At 43.5% G+C, this 24,141-nt stretch overlaps 1 protein-coding gene across 1 annotated transcript in view; it reads right to left on the bottom strand.

The window, feature by feature from the left end:
- PDS5A (PDS5 cohesin associated factor A) overlaps window positions 1-24,141 on the bottom strand; it is a 183,707-nt gene that overhangs the window by 93,854 nt on the left and 65,712 nt on the right. The window contains 6 exon segments of the mRNA XM_038399415.2: window positions 775-915; window positions 3,363-3,443; window positions 10,425-10,551; window positions 11,016-11,113; window positions 12,032-12,118; window positions 12,365-12,568. Of these exon segments, the coding sequence (XP_038255343.1) occupies window positions 775-915; window positions 3,363-3,443; window positions 10,425-10,551; window positions 11,016-11,113; window positions 12,032-12,118; window positions 12,365-12,568 (738 nt within the window).

Below are 24,141 nucleotides of genomic sequence, written 5' to 3'. Positions count from 1 at the left end.
AAAGTTATAAACAGCCACCTCCAAGGCACAGAAAAACTGGCCACTGGTCATGCTCTGCTACCCCCACCTGACCCTCCTCTTCCCTTCTCAGGTGCCTCCCACCCACCAACTGCATGCCCCCCAACCCATGAGCCCCTACACCCACTTCCTCCCAGGGGCCTTCTTGAAGGAGAGATAGCTCACTTGAAGTCACCTAGACACAGAAGTGCCTGTCCTCTGCCTGCCCCCTCCCCACCATGAGCCTCTATACCCATGACTCTCCAACTCCCAGGAGCCTCAGAGCTGGAGGAAGTTTCCTCAAGGTCTGTCCCACCCCTTATACTCTCTAATCAAAGCATGAGCACAGGTGTGGACCAACAGACAACATCAGCAAGAATCTTCTGGTCTGAGGTGCAATGAGCGTACGCATATCCACAGTGAAAGACACACAGGACCAAGACTCAAAAAAGAATCCCAAACACAAGTACTTATAACATTCACATCAATATCAAGTGAGTTCATCATTATTGTTATTACAGAAGAAAATAACGTGTGGGGTTTTTTTTTGGGGGTGGGGAGTGCGTTAAGACAGACCTTCAGGTTTTCCATTTTAACAAGTCTGTTCATAATTCTATCTATTCCCTTTATTTAATCAAATTAAAATAACAGCAAAGTGTAAAAGTGCTGGTGTTCAAGTTATCAACTGAAATAATGAAATAGTTCTTAAGTCTGTGGCTCCCAACTTCATACTCCTCATTTACTTGTATTAAATTCAAGAACTTCACTGTATCCTACCTTCAGTTTGAACTCAAGCTGTGGCATGACGGACAGCAATAAGTGAGGATCTATGGCAAAAAGCTCTTGTATCAGATCAAATACATGTTCTGACAAGTCACTTACTGAAGACTTTCCCAGTACCAGAACCTGGTTAAAAAACTAACAACACACACAACCACAAAACAAACAAACAAAAATTCTGTTATTCTTTGAAGACTTTTCTTGTTCATGCAAGTATTGAAGTTTTATGGTTTTTAAAAGTATTCTACTGATCATGTACCACACACACTAATTCTAACACAATGGGACCAATAACACACCCATTATTAAATCAATAGGAGTTTGCCTGCAGTGGTATGGTTTTGGGCCCAGAAAGTCCAAAAGTCAGTATTTTTATTATAATTCAATTTATCTGACTTTCATAATTAATTCATTCATGTGAATCTGGTACATTAAAAAGCAAATACCTATGATAAAACAAGCATAACATTCCATAATCTAATAAAACTAAATATCAATATGCAGCAAAATAATTGTTAACTTAAAATTCATGATCATCCCTCAAAATTTCATTTAAAAAGGTTAAGGAAACATCTGGTGTACTCAATTTTTTTTCTTCCTAATTTTCATTGCCAAGCATGCAAGGACTTTATCAACCTCTACTCATTCTTAAAGAATTGCATGGTGTTATAGTGTTGTCAACACTCATGATTTTATCATGGGTCTTGTGATATTTGGTGTTTTTCTTAAACCCCATCTCCTGGAGTCAGGTTATATAGGAATATTGTTTTTAAATTTCCAGCCCTCATGATTGCTTGGGGAGGGGAAAGAAACTTGAACCCTAAGTGCTCAAAAACTGAGAGGCAAATAAAAAGAACCCAAATTTTATTATTTTTTAAAAATATATTTTTTAAAATGTTTGGGGTTGGCAATACTGATTACATAACCTTATGATATATATATTAAATAGAATTAACTATTTTAGATTAAACTATAACTAATCAGAAAAAAAAAGATCTAAATGATTTCATTTCTCTGCCACAGGTTCTACTGTTCATCTGTAAAATGGGGCTAATGCTTACATACCTCACAGCGCTGCTACAGGATTAGTCAATATTTGTAAAAAACACCCAGAAGGGGGGAAACTAGGGTTGCCAGGCATCTGGTTTTCGACCAGAACACCCAGTCAAAAAGAGATCCTGGCAGCTCCAGTCAGCACTGTTGACCGGGCAGTTAAAAGTCCAGTCAGTGGCGTAGCGGGGCTAAGGAGGCTCCCCTGCCTACCCTGGTTCCACGTGGTTTCTGGAAGCAGCCGGCACGTCCCTGCAGCCCCTAGGTACAGGGAGCCCAGAGAGGCTCCACATGCTGTCCCCGCCCCAAGCACCAACTCCACAATTCCTGGCCAATGGGAGCTGCAGAGCCAGTGCTCGGGACAGGGGTAGTACGCAGAGCCTCCCTGGCAGCCCCCGCACCTAGGGATCACAGGGACATGCTGGCCACTTCAGGAGCTGCCCGAGGTAAATGCTGCCCAGAGCCCATGCCCCAACCTCCTGCCCCAGCCCTGAGCCCCCTCCTGCATCCCAACCCCATGCCCCAGCCCTGAGCCCCCTCCTGTACTCAAACTCCCTCCCAGAGCCTGTATCCCACACCCCATCCTGCACTCTGAACCCCTTGGCCCCAGCCTGGAGCCCGCTCCTGCACCCTAAGCCCCTCAGCCCCACCCCAGAGCCTGCAGTCCCAGACAGAGCCCTCACCCCCCCCCCACACTCCAACCCCATGCCCCAGCCCTGAGCCCCCTACCCCTCATCCCCAGCCCCAGAGCCCACACCCCCAGCTATAGCCCTCACTTCCTCCTGCCCCCCAATCCCCTGTCCCAGCCCAGTGAAAATGAGCGAGTGAGCCAAGGTGGGGGACAGCGAGTGACAGAGGGAGGGAGGGAATGGAGGGAGCAGGGGAGGGGCCTTGGGAAATGGGCGGGGCAAGGGTGTTCAGTTTTCTGCAAATCAGAAAGTCGGCAATCCTAGGGGAAATGCTGCAAGTGCTAATAGAGTATTACTACTAAGAATAAAAAAAAAAAGACTGCCTAAACTGTGTTACATTTTTTTCTAGACTTTTTTGAAGCATCAGTATCTTAACCACGTACAGCATATTACAATAAGTAAAGAAGTCACATAGTTTTATACATTTAAGCCTAAAACTAGGCAATAAATTAAAAAAAATTCAGATTTTCAAAAGGTATGGAGCATTCACAACTCCCTTGATTTAAACAGAAGTCTTGGGTGCTTGGTACATTTGAAAGTCAGGCCACTTATTTTTTACAATGTGGAGTTAGATGCTTAACTTTAGACCTACCTGGATAAAGTTAAGTGATTTCTTCACTTATTAGGCTTCTAAAAGCTTCAAACTCCTGACCTATTTCTTTAACATGGAAATTAATAGATACCAAATTTTTTTTTTAAACATTTACCTTAATTTGAAAATAAGGATAATATTTTGTGATTGTGTTACAAAACGTACTTCTTATAGTATTGACTACTTCAAACAAACAATTATTAGGTAACTGGACTTATATAGAGAGTATATTAACGCATATTAATGTTACATACATTGGCGATACATGGTTCAATAGTCTGGACAGTCCTTTTCAACAAGACTTTTGCAAGATCAAATGCTTGTTTATTAAGGTTCTGGAATAAAAAAAAGGAGAAAAATCAAATTTAAAAGGGATACAGTTTACTTTAAAAGGCATCTTAATTTTTTTTTCTTTTAAACAAAACCATGAACATGTTTTTAGAAAGGGATCTTATAAAACCAATGGTTTCAGAGTAGCAGCCGTGTTAGTCTGTATTCGCAAAAAGAAAAGGAGTACTTGTGGCACCTTAGAGACTAACAAATTTATTAGAGCATAAGCTTTCGTGAGCTACAGCTCACTTCATCGGATGCATTTGGTGGAAAAAACAGAGGAGAGATTTATATACACACACACAGAGAACATGAAACAATGGGTTTATCATACACACTGTAAGGAGAGCGATCACTTAAGATAAGCCATCACCAACAGCAGGGGGCGGAAGGAGGAAAACCTTTCATGGTGACAAGCAGGTAGGCTAATTCCAGCAGTTAACAAGAATATCAGAAAGAAAAGGAGTACTTGTGGCACCTTAGAGACTAACAAATTTATTAGAGCATAAGCTTTCGTGAGCTACAGCTCACTTCATCGGATGCATTTACAAGCTTATGCTCTAATAAATTTGTTAGTCTCTAAGGTGACACAAGTACTCCTTTTCTTTTTGAGAATACAGACTAACACGGCTGCTACTCTGAAACCTAAGAATATCAGAGGAACAGTGGGGGGTAGGGTGGGAGGGAGAAATACCATGGGGAAATAGTTTTACTCTGTGTAATGACTCATCCATTCCCAGTCTCTATTCAAGCCTAAGTTAATTGTATCCAGTTTGCAAATTAATTCCAATTCAGCAATCTCTCGTTGGAGTCTGTTTTTGAAGCTTTTTTGTTGAAGGATAGCCACTCTTAGGTCTGGTTTCAGAGTAGCAGCCGTGTTAGTCTGTATTCGCAAAAAGAAAAGGAGTACTTGTGGCACCTTAGAGACTAACAATTTATTAGAGCATAAGCTTTCGTGAGCTACAGCTCACTTCATCGGATGCATTTGGTGGAAAAAACAGAGGAGAGATTTATATACACACACACAGAGAACATGAAACAATGGGTTTATCATACACACTGTAAGGAGAGTGATCACTTAAGATAAGCCATCACCCACAGCAGGGGGGGGAAAGGAGGAAAACCTTCCATGGTGACAAGCAGGTAGGCTAATTCCAGCAGTTAACAAGAATATCAGAGGAACAGTGGGGGGTGGGGTGGGGGGGAGAAATACCATGGGGAAATAGTTTTACTTTGTGTAATGACTCGAATAAAGTAAAACTATTTCCCCATGGTATTTCTGTAGCCATCCAGATCATACCACTCGATCCATTGTCTACAGCCAAGCGCTACGATATAACCGCATTTGCTCCAACCCCTCAGACAGAGACAAACACCTACAAGATCTCTATCATGCATTCCTACAACTACAATACCACCTGCTGAAGTGAAGAAACAGATTGACAGAGCCAGAAGAGTACCCAGAAGTCACCTACTACAGGACAGGCCCAACAAAGAAAACAACAGAACGCCACTAGCCATCACCTTCAGCCCCCAACTAAAACCTCTCCAACGCATCATCAAGGATCTACAACCTATCCTGATGGACGAGCCATCGCTCTCTCAGATCTTGGGAGACAGACCAGTCCTTGCTTACAGACAGCCCCCCAATCTGAAGCAAATACTCACCAGCAACCACACACCACACAACAGAACCACTAACCCAGGAACCTATCCTTGCAACAAAGCCCGTTGCCAACTCTGTCCACATATCTATTCAGGGGATACCATCATAGGGCCTAATCACATCAGCCACACTATCAGAGGCTCGTTCACCTGCGCATCTACCAATGTGATATATGCCATCATGTGCCAGCAATGCCCCTCTGCCATGTACATTGGCCAAACTGGACAGTCTCTACGTAAAAGAATGAATGGACACAAATCAGACGTCAAGAATTATAACATTCAAAAATCAGTTGGAGAACACTTCAATCTCTCTGGTCACTCGATCACAGACCTAAGAGTGGCTATACTTCAACGAAAAAGCTTCAAAAACAGACTCCAACGAGAGATTGCTGAATTGGAATTAATTTGCAAACTGGATACAATTAACTTAGGCTGAATAGAGACTGGGAATGGATGAGTCATTACACAAAGTAAAACTATTTCCCCATGGTATTTCTCCCTCCCACCCTACCCCCCACTGTTCCTCTGATATTCTTGTTAACTGCTGGAATTAGCCTACCTGCTTGTCACCATGAAAGGTTTTCCTCCTTTCCCCCCCCTGCTGTTGGTGATGGCTTATCTTAAGTGATCACTCTCCTTACAGTGTGTATGATAAACCCATTGTTTCATGTTCTCTGTGTTTGTGTATATAAATCTCTCCTCTGTTTTTTCCACCAAATGCATCCGATGAAGTGAGCTGTAGCTCACGAAAGCTTATGCTCTAATAAATTTGTTAGTCTCTAAGGTGCCACAAGTACTCCTTTTCTTTTTATAAAACCAATCTTACTTATTCTCAAAACGACTGAAGGTCTATAATGTTAATTTAATTACACAGCTCCAGATTTAGAATATGCTAAAAACATTTCAGACACTTCAAAATAGAACTTAACCAGAAGCTAAACATCCCTCATTCCTCCACTAAGAACTCAACATACTTGTAATTGAGTGTAGTTGCCATGCTTAAAATTAATTTTTTTTTTCCATTTCATGTTCTTCCCACTTTGGTAACTAACAAACACCAAATTAGCCATATGGTGGAAAACTGTTCTAGCATAAAATCTTAAGGCTGTGTTTTGAGCACTTAATTTTCAAGTGCACACTTGTGGTAAAAGTGTGCCTCTTCACCCTTGTGAAGAGGATCAGCCTTGTGCAAGTTTTCCGCAGAGGGATAATTTTCAACCTTGTAAACCTGAAAGGATTTTTCTATGGGGCATTTTCCAAATTATTATAATTCTATACTCAAAATATTTTCAAACCTAGCAAAGGCACTATACCGCTCAGTTTCCATGATAAGATGGAATTTTCAAAGTTCACCTTTGAGCTGAGTTTAGGCATGAAAAATTTCAGGCCCAAAGGAGACTACCTTGCAAAATTTTAAAAAGCGAATAAAAGCTTTTAACCCACCTAGACCCCATACAAAGAGTTTTGTTAACTTAGATGTTAAAGGGATATTGTCTCTATAAGAATCATTAGTCTGAAAATTGTGACCTGTTACAAAAAACACATGTAACTGAAAGACTTAGCAAAACACTATTTTACCCCTATTCTTTTACATTTGTTTACTGAACATTTGACAGCACTTGTGTCTATTCAGTTTTACTGTTCCCCAATGAAGTCAGTCCCTCCCTAACTCAAGAAACCCTATAAAATCAACAGGAGAGATGAAACAACCTGTAAAATCTCTTCTTCACAGTGCTCCTTTACACCTCATGACTGCACAAGGGGCTACCATGTTGGCATCCCTTCAACTCTAAGAAAGGGGGGGAGGGGGGAGGAGACGCACTCCAATGCAAACCTTGCAATGTCTCATTATTTCATAGTTTAGTGATAATCTTAGCATCCCTAGAGATTATACACTAGAGAGAGGAAAAACAATATAAAATTTATTACTCAAAAAAAAAAAACTTACTTTATCAAAAAACAAATTTCTACTATATTGTTACATTACAAACTTAAAAATATATTGATCTGCTACACATTATACAGTTAAAACCATAGTGTGCTTTCTCCTATTTTCAGAGCAACTGAATGTATGTGGGCCTGGAGTACACCACCTTGATAGTCAGTGAATTAACATTAATGAGCAGCTTGATACGAGACCTCAAAAAAAAAAAAAAAAACCAAACTACTACTACTAACTACTTTGCACTCTTGACATGATTTATCACATTTATATTTATTAAGCCTACTTAACAGATTAAGGAAGAAAAAAGCTGGACGCAATGTAGGAATAACACTATATTTCATGCTCAGGTATAAATATATTTTTATCCCATTTTTCCTGCAGTAACTGTCCCATTTAAGTTATTTGCTTTGTAAGTATGTGAATACTAAAGTTTTGAAACAAAGAACTGATCTGCAAGTAGAATCTTATACCATGTGAACGAGCCTGTAACATATACCACAATGGGACATAACACAAAGAAATACAAAATTTCTGCTCTCCACCCATGAGCAGAACTTCCATTAAAATAATAATAAGCAGGCCCTATTCAGTACCCTTACTCTGCAGTAACAGAATTATTATTGTTCAGTTGCTTTGCATATATTTTGAAATATTATAAAATGTTCTGTGCAAGAGAACAAACTACACTTTTGCTAGTTTGCCTCTAATTTACATACCTATGGTCAGACAATTAATATAATCATGCGCAGAATTAGGGAATTCTCTGAAGGCAGAACATAATTACTGCAGTGAAGATCTAGATCAGACAGAAGAATTTTGCAGTATATTTTTAAACTACTGGATAAGCATCCCTTATCTTCACAAGGCCTTTGATAATGTTTCCTGTGAGGAAAGTTGCACTACTGCCTAAAATATGCAAACTTTCTGACACACAGAATGTATCTTGTAGCAACATTTATACAAGGTTTAGAAAATCTGCCATGTGACTCAGGAGTATCAAAAGCTAAAAGTATTGTAGAATTTTTTTTCACAGAATAAATCATGGACAAAAATAAAGTTGGTTTCCTTGCATTGCTCAATAGGTAGATCTATTGCCCATAGACAATTTTATAAATAAAAAGAAAACATTCAAATATCTTCTACAGAATATTAAATTAATGTGTGGCATGGATTCCAATTCTATTTTCCAATTTGTCTTAATGCCTTAAGCTTCCATTTCTTTTGACAACATGCAATAAGTATGCAGTTATGATTAATGCATAACCGTGTTTGTAGTCCCAGATTAGATTGAAATTACTTTTAAAATCATTAGGGGGAGAAAAATAAAAAATCTGATTTCACTACAGGACAGAGTTATAGTTGTTTAGGTGCCCTAACTGTACATTTCTATGTCTAAACATATTTTAATTTAAAATTTAAAATTAATTCTAAGTTTCCTGGATTAGTAATGCTTAATTTGGGAATAATTAAAACATTTCAGTAATTAATTTTATCCTACATTACTCACACTACTCTTAGCTTTAACTCCATACTAAGGTAATTTTTACCTGGGAATTTCCTGGCTTTCTAAAAATCAATAATTTCATACATGAACAGTAAACAAGAAACCCAACGGACTGCTATCATGTATTACTACTAATGATCTGAAGGTATATACTATCAACTTGAAATAAAATATTTTATCTTTTACGATCAGATTCACCAGTATACTCTGTCTAGCTTCTCAAGTAAGGTTTTGTACTGCTCTCTTGATGCAAACCAGCAGTGATCAGGCAAAGTGTACACTCCAATTTCCCCCTATCTCCTGCTTTCCATATCCTGTTCCCCACATCCCCCTGCACCCTTCTCCCAGTTCTCCTTCATGAGTCAATCTGGCACAAGGTGCTTTTTAAAAGTTATATATTTAGGATTGCCATTTTTGCTGTTATTTTTCATAACAAAGTTAATCCGTCAAGAGAGGATGGAAAACAAAGTCTTCTTCAGACAAACTTATAAAAGCATGCCCACTTTCAAAATAGCTAACTCTTATTGTTCTAAATAAGTCTGAGGCCACAAGCCATCATCTCATCATTCTCCACAAGGATGAGCCCACATGATGAGCACTTCTCATTATGCCTGCAGGAGTGAAGCCAAACTGCCCTCACAGAACATGGTAGCCCCTTGTGCAGTCATGAGGTGTAAAGGAGCACTGTGAAGAACAGATGAATGGCAGTGGCCATCTTTGGTAAGTTTACTCTAGAGCCACAGTCCCATTGAGAACAACAGATGGCAGCCATTTTAGAATAAGGTAATTTTTTCCGGATTTCTTTGAAGAGAATTTTTCTTCAATTTGTTGCTGAAGAACACACAAGCACTTATGAAGAACAGCAGCAAAAAATTACCAAATCTTAAAAAAGCCTTATCTAAGACACCTGTAGGAAAGTAGGCTAAGAGGGAAAGAACCCTCAGCCGGGAAAGGCTTATATAAAAGATTCTGAAGCATCAGAGGGAGGGCTACATGGACATTGAAAGACTGAAAAACTACTGAGCCCAGAGCAGGCTGGAAAGAACTACTGAACCCATGGAAGAAGGTTGGAAGTCCTGCTGTGAGTTAAATGTTCTGTTAATAAACCAATCTCCAGAAGGGAAGAGTTAATGGAAAATCATTCGCTGAGGAGAGTTTGATTGACAATGTAAACTAGGGCAAACAGCAGGTCCTGATGAGGTAAGCCCTGCTACCATCATTCATTTGCATAACAATCAAAATATGCCACATCTTTTCAATAAAATATTAAAACGTAAGTTTTAAAATGATAGTTCAGCAGCATACTAAACTAGCCTGCAAGAGACTTGTCTTAGTCTTGCTCTTCCAGTGAGCAACTCTTGGGGTAGCATGTAGACTAAGCCCTGGTCTACACTGGGGAGGGTGGGGAAATGGATCTAAGTTATGCCAACATCCTTAGATCGACTTACCGTGGTGTCTTCACCGCGGGGAGTCGACTGCTGCCACTTCCCCGTCGACTTCACCTCTCGTGGCGCTAGAGTACAGGAGTCGACGGGAGAGCGCTCGGGGGTTGACTTATCACGTCTAGACTAGACACGATAAATTGATCCCCGCTGGATTGATCGCTGCCCACCGATCCGGTGGGTAGTGAAGACATACCCTAAGTCAGTCAGTGGTGAAAACTTTACATATAGTTTAGCAATGACATTAACGGGTTCCCAAAAGGGAGTTTTCAATCGATTGCTGCAAGGCTGGAAAAATGACGGCTGTGATGGATGGTACAGAATGTCCAAAGACAGGGAAATGTAACATGACAAAGGAAAAAAACAAATACCATGGTTGTGCTGAAACACATTTTTATATATTGTCACTGTATTTTACTTTGCAGACCTTGTGTGCAGGAATGAGGTTAATGAGAATGGAGTCCAGAAGCTCTTGAGTTACTCCATCACCCTCCATGATGATAGAACTCATCAAATCCAGCATGTGCATTTGTACCTTCTGGTTGTGGCTATTGCTAAAAAGATAAAAAAGGTGATTTAAATTAAACTTCCAGACACCCAAGTGGTCAAGAAAATTCACGTCCTAGCAGTATTTTAAGGAATAAATGGATGAACAAGTAAGACTGTTCACCTTTCACTGACCCATATTTTCCACATTTACGACCTCTGAATATATTACTTCAATTGGTCTGCCTCAGTTATATAAATCTCAGGACACATACAAAATAAAAATAATCTGAATCTGAGCAGGGTATTATTATTTCTAGTGTCATCAAGCAATTTTTAGACAGAGCATACGTATAATGAAATATTATAGATACTGTTTTGCTATTTGCTGTCCACAAAATGTCCTTTTTGAAAACTAGTTCTATTATAATCTATGAGTATTTACATACTGAAAGAACAACTCAGTCTACACAGACAAAAGTTCAAAAACCAAGGATATTTTGATAATATATATTAAAATAATTCAACTTACTTGATGACTGAAAAGAGAGTCCTAAAAAGCTGAATAAAAATTTCATTGCAATCTTCCAACTCAAAGCAGATGTTGTAAGATTTAACCCATGCTAAATTCTATAAAAAAAAACAAACAAAATAATAAAACTCACAATAACAGAATTACAACCTTTAACTAAGTCACATAAGTCTAAATTTTGCTAGCTAAAATATAAAAGAAAAGTCACACTATACAACTTAAGACTGCAAGCTCTTTGGGACAGGGACTTTATGTTTGTATTAGTGCCTAGCACAATGGGACCCTATAATGCAAATAAAAACAACAAATCATGATGAAAACTAATTAAGGGACTCACCTGATTTCAGATATGCAAAAGCAGATTGATACAACTTGTAAATTCAGCTAGTATAGCCATGCTTGTGGGCTATCCATCTATGCTATCTTCTCTCTCATGGTATGAAGCAATTTTTAATTTAAACTTTACAAGATGGTTTCTACACAGAGTCATGGCCTGATGGTATGTACAAGGCATAACCATTTTAAAGTCATTTTTGTCTTGCAAATAGATTTTTAAATCAGCTTAGCCAAAATTTATATTCATTTCCTAATGACCAGCATAATCATATTTGCAGTTTAACCTATGTTTGAAAAAATTTCCTAACATGGGAAAAACTGTAGTACGAATGAAGCCTCGCAAATACCACACCTGAAAGAATGAGACCCTTGGTAATTTTTTATATAAAATCCTACGGACATGGCTAATCATGATCAAAAGTCAAAATTTTAAACAAAGTAATATTATCTTGTTCCTCAAACTATGGGCAACACTGTGCTCAGCACATAGTTAATAAGTCAAACTGAGCCATAACATAAGAGAAGCAATAATCAAACTTTTACCTGATTCATGATATCATAATTTCTACAGCATGTCAAAGAATTCCTAAACAGGCTGCCACATACAGGGAAAGTCTGATTACACTTCATAGGATTATGGGGAAGATATGGTCTATTAAAAGTTCCAATAATTATATTACCTCTAATAAGTAAAAGTATCGGTTAAATTGGGGGCTCTTAGTGTCCTCCAAGCCTTTTAACTGTCTTGTAATAAACAAGAATATGTCCTGTAAAACAAAAAGGGTAAAATAAAATGTAAAAACTTACATAATAATCCTCTGACATTGCTATTATGAGTTCATTCAAATTAATTTCATTGTATGTACTTAATTAATGTCTCTTTAATAAACCTAAATGTCAGTATATTCAAAAACTTGATAATATAATAAAGTGTGTGTTGGATCCTTTGATTGTATGTTCAACTGCAAGAGAATTAGATGGGGAAAAGGGCTTCTTTTAAAAGGATATTTTACCTTAAGTTTATCATGGGATGTATATGGCGCTTCTGGAGCATAGATTCGGAATATATCAGCCAAGCAACATGCTACAAGGAGACGCACATCTTTGTTGGGATTCCTGAGGAAGAATTCAGATGCAAGATGCAAAGCTAAAGGGAGATACTGCTGTTTCTCATCTTCTGAGTCCTGGTCCATGTCCATGAAGGTTTTTACTACCATCTAAGAATTAAAGAAAAGGAAAAAAAAAAAAGACTTAATCCACTTTCTACTTTCATTCATAATTACTAAATAATGCTTTCTAAAAGGATGCAATATCATCCACTGTTATTTCACTGCCTAATTATTAGCATTAACATAACTTCCTGGTTAGGACATGCTGCAGAATAGACGTATGACTTTTAAAGGTATGTTGAACTTGATACTGTTAAGTCAACTCTTAAATTAAAAGTCCTCACAAATATGGGCAAAAGCACAGAATAAATCTTAGGCTCAGAAAAAAATGTGTGGCCTAGGCAGAGGAGAGGCGTGGCTATGGTAGCTCTAAGCCACTTTTTCACTCTCCCAATCCTGCTCCAGTATAATTGAGGCAGCATTATTTTAAGTCATGCCAGTTGCCTGGGGTTGCCCTATAGGTTGAAGTGCTGTGGCTCCACTTCTGCCCCCATGCAAGGGTTAATAAAGAAGGCCCAAGAGGGCAACCTTACGTTTGACTTCTGCAACACCCATAGCAGAATCCTTCCCCAAGCAGATACAAGTCTTTGAGGGTTCCTTTATGCCACTCTGGTCTTTTTACTTAGTGTAAATAGGCCAGAGAGGGGGTGAGGGTCTCAGCTTTGTACCCAAGACTACTTACTCAACAGATCTGTAACTTGTGTGTATTCAGACTCGTATCTGTTTACGTAAGTGACAAAAATCAATGTGCATTGCTTTTTATTCCTGTTAGCACAACTAGCAGAAACTGAGCTAGACACCATTCACTCTTGTGCATTGTCAACAAAATTGTTTACTACATTCCAATTAATTATGCCTGTGCAATCCTACTGAATTCAATTGGGTTGTACAGTTTTAAATAAAGGCACAGTTTGGAGACAAAGATGTTGCAAAAGGCGTAACCTTTGAGGAAGGATGATCCAGTGGCTACGACGTTAGTCTAAAACACAGGTTCATTGCCACTCTGCCACAGATGTCCAGTGTGACCGTGGGCAAGTTACAGTTACTCTGTGCCTTAATTCACGATCTGTAAAATGGGGATAACAGTTTTTTCCCACTTCACAGTGGTATTGTGAGGATAAGCATATTAGAGTGTGAAGCACTCAGATACCATGGTAATAAAGGGCACATAAATATAACAGAGAAATAAAGATAGAAAGACAGAACCATAGATCTTGAGGATCTAATTTAGACTACGGGAACTTTATTACTAGTAATGCACAAGAAGGAAAGAACCCCACTTGACTTTCAAAGCCCAGACTGAGTTTACAGAGCTGACAATTAGAAATACATTTTTGTATTTAACTAAATGTAATTCTTTTGTCACTATGCCATTTTGAATGATAATGAAGTGGCTCCTCAGTTATTAAAATGTGCCATTGCTTTAAAAAGGTGATATGAAAATATTGCTGTTTCTTTTTCCTGGAATTGTGGAACCCAGCTTTAAGTGTAGCAGATAAAACAAATTAAAAAAAAAAAAATCAGTTTGGCTACCAAACCTCCCGGTATTATAATGATTAAGCCTCCTCTAATCTTCACAGAACTACCAGCTAACTTCCCCATCACCCAGCTCCCTACTGAAGGGCCTTTTGCAAGTTATCAAATCTAAAAGGGAACCTAAAATTAGTCAAAAAGAGCTTTATGGTTGGCTTCCATGAAAGCCCAAATTCTATTCATCACCTCCAGCTGATGAAAGCTTACGTCTCTTTGCCTGTTTCCATAAACATATCCGTAACTACCTTCAGAACCATCATTGAGAAGACAAGCAAAACTCCCAACAAAAAAACCCTCCTCACGTCCTATATTGACAGTATTTCCAGATCATTTATGAATATGTTAAATAGGACTGGTCCCAGTACAGACCCCTGGGGGACACCACTATTTACCTCTCTCCATTCTAAAAACTGACCATTTATTCCTACTCTTTGTTTCCTATCTTTTAACCAGTTATCACTCCATGAGAGGACCTTCCTTCTTATCCCATGACAACTTACTTTGCTTAAGAGCCTTTGGTGAGGGATTTTGTCAAAGGCTTTCTGAAAATCTAAGTACACTATATCCACTCGATATCCCTTGTCCACGTTTGACCCCCTTAAAGGATTTTAGTAGATTCCCTTTACAAAAACCATGTTGGACTTTTCCCTCAACAGATTATGTTTATCTATGTCTCTGACAATTTTGTTCTTTATGATAGTTTCAACCAGTTTGCCTAGTACTGAAGTCAGGCTTACCGGCCTGTCATTGCCGGAATCACCTCTGTAGCCCTTTTAAAAAATTGGCGTCACATTAGCTATTGTCCAGTGCCTGGATAGACAGATAGAAAACAGGTTGAACATTCTTAGTAAATGAACGCAATGTAGCAAAGAATCCTAAGAGACCAGATCCTCCAGCTGTCGGATGAAGATACATGGTAGGCTGAGAGGAGTGGAGAAGCAAACTTTTGCCTCTCTGTAACCATTAACTGCATTCTCCTCTTCAAGGAAGGCAGGGGATACACAAACACCCTTTTTTATTCTCAAACCCCTCCTAGCTCCCCCACCCAAAAAAAAAAAATCTACCCCATGCAGTGTTTTGACCCTAAAAAGGCAAAACACATCATGAAGTCCACTAGGGACTTCGCTATTGCTACTGATTTTACATGGAAGTTTCTCAGATACTATGGTTATAGCTTGCAGTATAAAACCTTCAGACAGATGGGGAAACAGTCAGACCCCCAAAATGTTGGAAGGGAATTTAGTCCATCAAGATGCCCTCTAAACTTCAGAAGCAGGAGAAAACCTATAGTTGGAATGCCAAGCTTGGACGTGAGAAGTTCACAATGTGTTCATTTGTCTCTGTCCAATACTCCTGGGGAAATTCTGCATACAACCCCCCCCCCCACAAAACAAAAAAAAACCCAAAAACAAAAAACCCCACCATTACTTACCTTCTCATACCTGTTCTTCGAGATGTGTTGTTCCTGTCCATTCCAATCAGGTGGATGCACACGCACATGCACGGTAGCCAGAAAATTTTCCCATAGCAGCATCCGTCGGGTCAGTCTGGGCCCTGGAGTCACGCCTTTATGACGCTCAACATAGACCCCTGCCAAACCGCTATTCCCTTAGTTCCTTCTTGCCGGCTACTCTGACAGAGGGGTAGAAGGTTGGGTACTGGAATAGACAATCATATCTCGAAGAACAGTTACTAGAAGGTAAGTAACTGTTTTTTCTTCGAGTGCTTGTTCATGTCTATTCCAATTAGGTGACTCTCAAGCCCAAGCTCAGGAGGTGGGGTCGGAGGCGTCCACTGATTTGAACACCGCTCTTCCAAAGGCCGCATTGTCTCTGGCCTGCTGGCTGATTGCATAGTGCAAGGTGCAAGTGTGAATGGAGGACCACGTTGCCGTTCTGCAGAATTCCTGGGTGGGAACCAGAACACCACCAAAGAGGCCTGAGCCCTGGTGGAGTGAGCAGTGATCAAAGAAGCAGGCACCTCTGGTTGTAGCACTGTCGGATGCAGTATGTGATCCACGATGAAATCTGTTGAGAATAGGAAAAGGATGACCTTTCATTCTGTCCGCCTCTGCCACAAATAACTGCACCAAGTTTCGGAAAGTTTTCGTTCTCTTGATGTAGAAGGCTAGTGCTCTGTGGACATCCAATGAATGAAGTCTTTGCTCCCTGCCGCTCAAGTGCAGTTTAGGATAGAATACCAGGAGAAAGATGTCCTGGTTGAGGCAAAACTGGGAGACAACCGACGGGAGGAAAGCTGGGTGAGGACTGAGCTGGACCTTGTTCTTATGGAACACAGTGTAAGGGGGCTCTGAAGTCAGGGCCTTGAGCTCAGACACCCTCCTGGCTGCGGTTATCACTACCAGAAATGCTACCTCGTATCAGAGATGGAGCAGGGAGCATGTTGCCAAAGGTTCAAAGGGCCGTCCCATGAGTCTGGAAAGGATCAGATTGAGGTCCCATGTCAGGACAGGCTGCCGGACGTGTGGGTATAGCCTGTCAAGTCCTTTAAGGAAATGGCTGACCATAGGGTTGGCAAAGACTGAGCAGCCCACTGCACCTGGATGAAAGGCAGAGATGGCATCCAAGTGAACCCTTATTGACAACATGAACAGCCCCTGCTGCTTGAGGTGGAGGAGATAATCTAATATAAGTGGCACAGAGGCGAGTGTCAGGGATGGATGATGTGCGCCAACCAGATTGAAAATCTCTTCCACTTAACAAGGTAGGTAGCCATGGTGGAGGGCTTTCTACTGCCCAGAGGACTTCTCTAATCGAGTCTGAGCAGGAGAGCTCCGCTGGGTTCAGCCATGGAGCTTCCATGCCGTGAGGTGCAGCGACTCTAGGTTCGGCTGTTGGAGACGGCCATGATCCTGAGTTAGTAAGTCCGGGAAGAGCGGCAAGGTGACTGAAGCTTCCACAGACGTTTGCAGGACCAGGCTGGTGCTATCAGAATCATCGAATCTTCTTCCCTCCGTATCTTAAGGAGCACCTTGTGAACAAGAGGGATGGGCAGGAACACATATAGGAGATGGCTTTCCCATAGGAGGAGGAAGAATGCAGCGAAGCCCGGGCTGTGATTCAGGAAGGAGCAGAACTGCTGACACTTCCTGTGTCATCATGTGGTGAACAGGTCTATCTGGGGAAAACCCCACTGATGGAAGATTGAGTTCACGACATTTGGGCAAAGGAACCACTCGTGGCTGTGGAACAACCTGTTGAGATTGTCTGCCAACTCGTTCTGTACTCCAGGGAGTTAAGATGCTTGCAGGTGTATCAAGTATTCTACACAGAAGTTCCACAGCATGAGGGCTTCCTGGCACAGGGGAGATGAGCATAAATCTCCCGTTTGTTGATATAAAACATCGCCATGGTGTTGTCTGTCATGACTGATACACATCTGCCTGCTAGGTGTGCTCGGAAAGTCTGGCATGCCAGGCGTACCTCTCAGCTCTCCGACATTGATGTGGAGAGCGAGAGCCACCTGAGACCAGAGGCCTTGTGTTCTGAGGTCTCCCAAATGTGCTCCCCCAGCCCAAGTCTGACGCGTCCATCGCTAGCGAGAGGGATGGCTGACAGCTGGTGAAAGGGACCCCTGCACATACTACCTGTGGGTTGAGCCACCACAGATGGGAGTTGAATACAGGGCGAGGCAGGGTTACAATCCTGTCCAAAGTGTCCGGGTCTGGCTGATACACTGATGCCAGCCATGACTGAAGAGGTCGAAGTCCGAGTCTGGCACACTGTACTACGTAGATACAAGCTGCCACGTGTCCTAGAAGTTTCAGGCAGTTCCATGGTGTGGTGGTGGGGAATTGTCTGAGACCTCGAATAATGTTGCCCAGGGCTCGAAATCTCGCTTCTGGAAGAATGCCCTGCCATGTGTCGAATCCAGTAATGACCCTATAAATTCTATTCTCTGAACTGGGGACAGCGTTGATTTCTCCTCGTTCAGTAGCAGGCCCGGTTCGGTCAGAAGAAGCTCTTATGAAGGCAACCTGCGTCTCTACTTGTGTCCTGGATCGGCCCTTGATCAGCCTGTTGTCGAGTTACGGGAACATTTGTACCTGTCGCCTGTGGAGGAACACGGCCACGACTGCCATGCACTTGTGGAATACACGAGGTGCCACTGACAGGCTGAAAGGAGCACTGGTAATGAACTGGTAGTGGGTGTTGTTCACCACAAACCTGAGGTATTTTCTATGGGACTGAATTATTGTTACGTGAAAGTACGCATCCTTCAAGTTGAGGGCGGCATACCAGTCTCCTGGATCCAATGAAGGGATGATGGAGGCCAAAGAGACCATGCGGAACTTGAGCTTCTTCATGAATTTGTTGAGTTCTCGCAGGTCTAGCGGCCTGACCCCTTGTCTTTCAGTATTAGGAAATACCGAGAATAGAAACCCCTTCCCTTCTGTTCTTGAAGAACCTCTTCCACTGCTCCCAGCGAAAGGAGTGCACCTCTTTTATAAGAAGTTGCTCATGAGGGACACGAAAGTGGGGTGGAAGGGCAGGACAGCACAGAATTGGATGGAGTATCCCCTCTATACCATGTGGAACACCCAGCAGTCCAAAGTGATATGGGACCATGCACGGTAGGAAGGGGACAGTCGGGAGGAAAAGGTAAGGCAGGGTAGATACAGTTTTTGTTCTGGTGTGCCATCCTCAACCGCACCTTCAAAAGGCTGGTTTGGTATGGGAAGGTGGTTTGGGTTGGCCAGAGCCCTTGCCTGAGGATGGGTGCGGATTTTTCCTGCCATTCCTGTCCCTCCTCTGTGAACTGTCCGATGATTCTGCTACTACAAGCGCAAAGGAGGTTGCAGTCTAAAATGCTTCTGCTGGTTAGCAGAAGTATGGAGGCCCAATGATTTAAGAGTGGCTCTCAAGTCTTTTGGCTACGCAGCCTTTGGTCTGTTTTCTTAGAAAAGAGAGCCGAACCCTTGAATGGGAGGTCCTGAATAGTCTGTTGGACCTCATATGGCAGGCCTGAGACCTGGAGCCCCTTCTCATGGCTATGCCGGTAGCCATCACACGGGTAGCCGCATCTGCTCAGTCCAGTGCGGCTCATAGCGAAGCTCACAAAATGAGCTTCTCCTCCTTCAACAGAGCCGAAAACTCAGTGCAGGAGTCCTGTGGCATCAGCTCTGCAAACTTCACCACTGCTCTGCATATGTTGTAGCAGTACCTGCTGACAATGGCCTGCTGACTAGAGATGTGGAGCTGTAATTAGCCTGTGGAATGGGCCTTTCTCCCATAAAGTCAAGTCGTTTTGCCTCCCAATTCTTTAGGGAGGGTTCCTAGAAGTCCTGGCGTTCAAGTTGGTTGGCAGCATGAACCATGAGAGAATTAGGTGGGGGATGGGCATACAAGCGCCTTTCGTTGCGCTTAGCCGTAGGGCAGTCTATGAGGCTAGGACAGTGGTTCTCAAAGCCAGTCCGCTTCTTGTTCAGGGAAAGCCCCTGGTAGGCCGGGCCGGTTTATTTACCTGCCACTTCCGCAGGTTTGGCCAATCGCGGCTCCCACTGGCCGCAGTTCGGCTTTCCAGGCCAATGAGGGCTGCGGGAAGGGTGGCCAGCACGTTCCTCGGCCCGCGCTGCTTTCTGCAGCACCCATTGGCCTGGAGCGGCGAACCGCGGCCAGTGGGAGCTGCGATTGGCCGAATCTGCAGATGCGGCAGGTAAACAAACCGGTCTGGCCCACTAGGGGCTTTCACTGAACAAGTGGCAGACTGGCTTTGAGAACCATGAGCTAGGGTCTGTCTCAAAGTTTTTGTGGTGTCAGAGATGGTCTTTGTAAGAGGCAGGGCAATATGTGCAGGTCCAGAGGGGGCAAGGATGTCTACCATTGGATCTACGCTGGAAATGCATACACCGACGCCAGTGCTGCAAGTGTCATCGGTGCAAAGGCCATCATTGACGCCGGAGCCATCATCGGTGTTGGAGATACCAGAGCTCAAACAACTGGGGTCAGTGCAGGCTATGCCAGTGCTGGAGGCGTCAGGATGGCGGCACCGGGTGGCAATGAGGCTACCCTCAATCCTGCCGATGCCAATGATGTTGGAGGGGGTACGAATGTGGCTGAAGCCACTGACGTCGCCCTGGAATGTGACCCTTGGCTCCGAACGTGGCTTTGATGAAAAGCCCAGGGAGTCCAAAAGGGCTATTGTGCAAAGGGCTGCCACTGCGTGGGCCATGGTGACAGGTAAGGGTTCCAATCCCATGTTGACGCAAACTGTCTGCTCCTACTCCTACAGGACCAATAGAAGTCCGATTCCGACTCTGAAGTGTCGGAAAAAGAGGACCACAGAGGAGTGGTATTTCTAGACGCCAACCGAGGGCTTCGGGACAGGCATGGTTGCAAGGTCTGTTCCAGTGGCGCACCAGGGTTGGAGATCAGCAGGACATCACGGCGGGCTTTCCCCTTGAAGGTGCATGGGGAGTGACCGGTGCGGGTGACCTGCCCTGTCTAGGAGGGATGGTGCCATGAGGTGGAGCAGTTCTTGGGCTTCCTTGAATGCCTCCAGAGTCGAAGGGAGGTGCTGCTCCCGGCTCAGTCTCAGCAAACAAGGAGGGTCCGAACTCAATCGCCCTTCCTCGCGGGCAGGAGTCAAAGTGACCGTCACCGACGGTGAAGTGGAAATAATGTAACTCAACTCGGGTCTTATAGTGGCTGGCTCCTTAGGCCTAGCAGTGGGAGAATGACCCCTCTCCGGCCTCTTCTTCTTCTGCAGCACCGGTGATTGAGAACGATCCTGCGTGTGGCATGAGAGTCACGAGTGGAGCTCGGAAGGTGCTGAGAGACCTTGTCATTACTCAGCACCAGAACTCGTGCCGATGGTGCCAGAGCGCTCTGTACTGAGAAAGAGGTACTTGGCACAGGGTCTGTCAACCCAGGGTCAGACTTGGGGTGGAGTACAACCTCCATTAACAGGACCTTCAGGCGCTGATCTCTGTCCCTTAATGTCCTGGGCCGAAAGGTCTTGCAGATGGCACAACGATCCTTCTGATGGCTCTCTCCCAAACACTTCAAACATGAAGTGTGAGGATCGCTTTGAGGCATATACTTGCCGCAGACTTTGAAGCCTGGAGACCCCAGCATCGAGAGAGCGTAGGAGGGAAAACATGCCGCACCCCCCTCCATCCAGGAAACTTAATCTAACACTAAGGGCTACTAACTATTTAATTAACACTTTACAAAGCTAATGAAAACTATGTATATAGACTACTAAATGCGCTTGCTGAGACAAGACCACAGGGAAGTTCCAGCTAACCCTCACTGGCGGTAAGAAGGAATTGAGAGGGTGGCGGGTTGGCAGGGCTCTATATTGAGCGCCATAAAGGTGTGACTCCAGGGGATACCCAGACCGTCCTGATGGATTCTGCTATGGGAAAATCTTCCGGCTACTGTGCACGTGCACACACCTGATTGGAATGGACATAAACAAGCACTCGAATAAAAATTCTGTAAAATCCCATATTTTATTTGTCAATAAATAAATGTGGAGGCTCCAGCGAGGCAGTGGGGAGCACAGGCCACTGGCTGCACAGAGGTGGGAGATCACCTATAAGCCCCCCACCCCCTTCCGAGACATAGACTTGGCTGTGAGGCTACACCAAACCCTGACACAGTCCAATGGCTGAGCCTGCCCCAAAAACACCCTGGGGCCCTGCCTTCCACACCAGGCATTGCAAGATAGCAAGCAAGAGCGACAGTCTCGCATGCATGCCCAGCCCTGTGCACCAATCTGGATGCTATCACGAAAGTATGGGTCCAGGTGCGAGGTGGATCTGGATGCACAGGGTATCAGGGGGGTTCCAGGCGCAGGGGGAAAGGGACTCTGCAGGGGGCTCCAGGTGCAGCTGGTTGGGGCTCAGTAGGGTGGAGGCCGAGGTGGTCCAGGTGCAGAAGTGGGTCCAGATTCGGGGGGGAGGGGCTCCGTGGAGCATTCAAGTGCAGAGGGGTGAGGCTCAGCGGGGGCGTCTGGATTCATGGGGGCGCGGTCAATGGGGAGCAACTCCCTGTACAGTGACCCCTTTTCCCACGTCTAAGGAGCAATGGGGACAGGAAGCAGGGGGGAAGGGTATGTGCGGGGGAGGGGGGGAAGAGAGGTTTCTGGGGGGCAGGTCTGACCCAGATCCTCCTAGCAGGGGATAAGGAAGTCCTATTATCCCCTGCCCCCAGCCCAGCCACGACCACCAGCTGGGGCATCCCCAGTTCCTCCCCCACTCCTCTGCAGTGATTTAGCTCTTCACCAGCTGCTCTGGGCGCCTAAAACAACGCACCCATGCTGCTGGGGAGGCCTGTGTGACCGCTCTGGCAGCTTGCCTTTGCTTCCCCCTCAGAAGTCATTCTTCTGCAAGGAAGTAAAGAAATTTGCTGGGGATATGAATTCCCCCAGGAGCAGTCCAAGCATCCTCCTCATAGCAATTAGACCTCTGACCTTAATAACATATACAAAATTCCTCAAAGATGTCTTCTTTATTAGGACACTCTTTATTACTAGAGCCCTGCAAATCTGCAGATATCCGCAGACCATGTTTGGGAATTGCGGATCAGATGAAGATAACAAAATTTTAATCCGCACTGAGCTCTATTTATTACCACCGGATTAAATGTACTTTTAAAACATTTTGCTTTAGGCCTGCATCCCAATCAGGTGTAACTGCTCAGAACAGGTTTCTTTGGGAAAGAAGCTCCGACTATCTATGTTTGACCTTGGTAATGCAAGGATAGTTTAGACTAGAGGTTCTCAACCCGCAGCCCAATCAGCACACATCTGCAGCCTATGTGACATCCTCAGGGCCATACAGATAGTATTGGATGTGGCCCACAATCGTAAATAGGTTGAGAACCATTGCGATAAATGTAAATCCCAGTATAATTTTACAGTATGTCAAGGTATTAAAAGTCCCCATCCCCAAAAATTTATAGTCTAAGGGATAGCTGCTATAGAGAAACTATATCAAAGGTATTTTTGCTTTTGTAGAAGAAATAACCCTGGAGTGCAGAGTTGCTGCAGAATCCCACTCTCCCAACCCACTATCGGCAACCAGACACACAAAGTGTATCTCAAGAAAACTAATGTGGACATCACAAGCTGAGAGGAGCAAGCCACTATCGACCACAATGGCACCACATCCTCCATCAGGCAGGGGCCTGCTTCGAGGAGAATTGCCTTGCCCTTGAAGCTGAAGACAGAGAAAGCTCCCAGCAGGCAGCTGGCCCGCTAGGAAATGCCTGTACCTACTGCGGGCAGATCTGAGGTTCCAGGATTGGACTGCTAAGTCATCTCAGGACCCATAGGTAAATCCATGGTAGAGATCATCCTCGAATCGAGGGATCGCCGATAAGTCTTCTGTAGACCACTGGCCCTACCAAATTCATTGTCCATTTTGGTTAATTTCAGGGTCAAGATTTTTAAAAAAAAACGATCAGTTTCACAGTTTCAGATGTTTATATCTGAAATTTCACTGTATTGCAACCGTGGGGGTCCTGACCCAAAAGGGGATTGGGGAGAGGGGTTGCAAGGCTATTGTAAGGGGGTTGTAGGATTGCTACCCTTATTTCTATGCTGCTGATGGTAGCGATGCTGCCTTCAGAGCTGGGCAGCCAGAGAGAAGTTACTGCTGGCTGGGTGCCCAGTTCTAAAACCAATGCCACTGTCAGCAGCAGCACAGAAGTTCTTGTCGAATGGAGTTCAGCATCAGTGGGCCAGCTGCAGAAAAGATTCTGACTCTTGCTCTCAACTCTCACTCTTGTCAAATGAAAGTTTCTTCTTTCTTGAGAATCACAGCAGTTGCAGACAGACAGTCTTGATCATGGTGAGTGAGGTAGCTTTAGAGAGAGGCTAGACTCAAGTCCACTGAAAACTATAACTATCAGAACCAAGATTTATATTTAAGTTTGAATTCAATGAGAGCCATTTCTGCGATGGGAGCATCCAGTTGTGCCCTCATTTTCCTGCCAGCCTAAATTTAAGTCTGTATCTCACCGTAGCGTAAGAAAGTCAGATGTTGACCACTCTCACTCTAGCAGGAGATGGCACAGAACCGGATCAGACCTGAAGTCCCTCTGACAGTGGCCAGCATG

This window comes from Dermochelys coriacea, chromosome 4, assembly GCF_009764565.3.
Source record: "Dermochelys coriacea isolate rDerCor1 chromosome 4, rDerCor1.pri.v4, whole genome shotgun sequence".
Lineage (NCBI taxonomy): Eukaryota > Metazoa > Chordata > Testudines > Dermochelyidae > Dermochelys > Dermochelys coriacea.
Note: the sequence above shows the minus strand (reverse complement) of the source record. Positions and strands in the feature narration are given on the sequence as shown.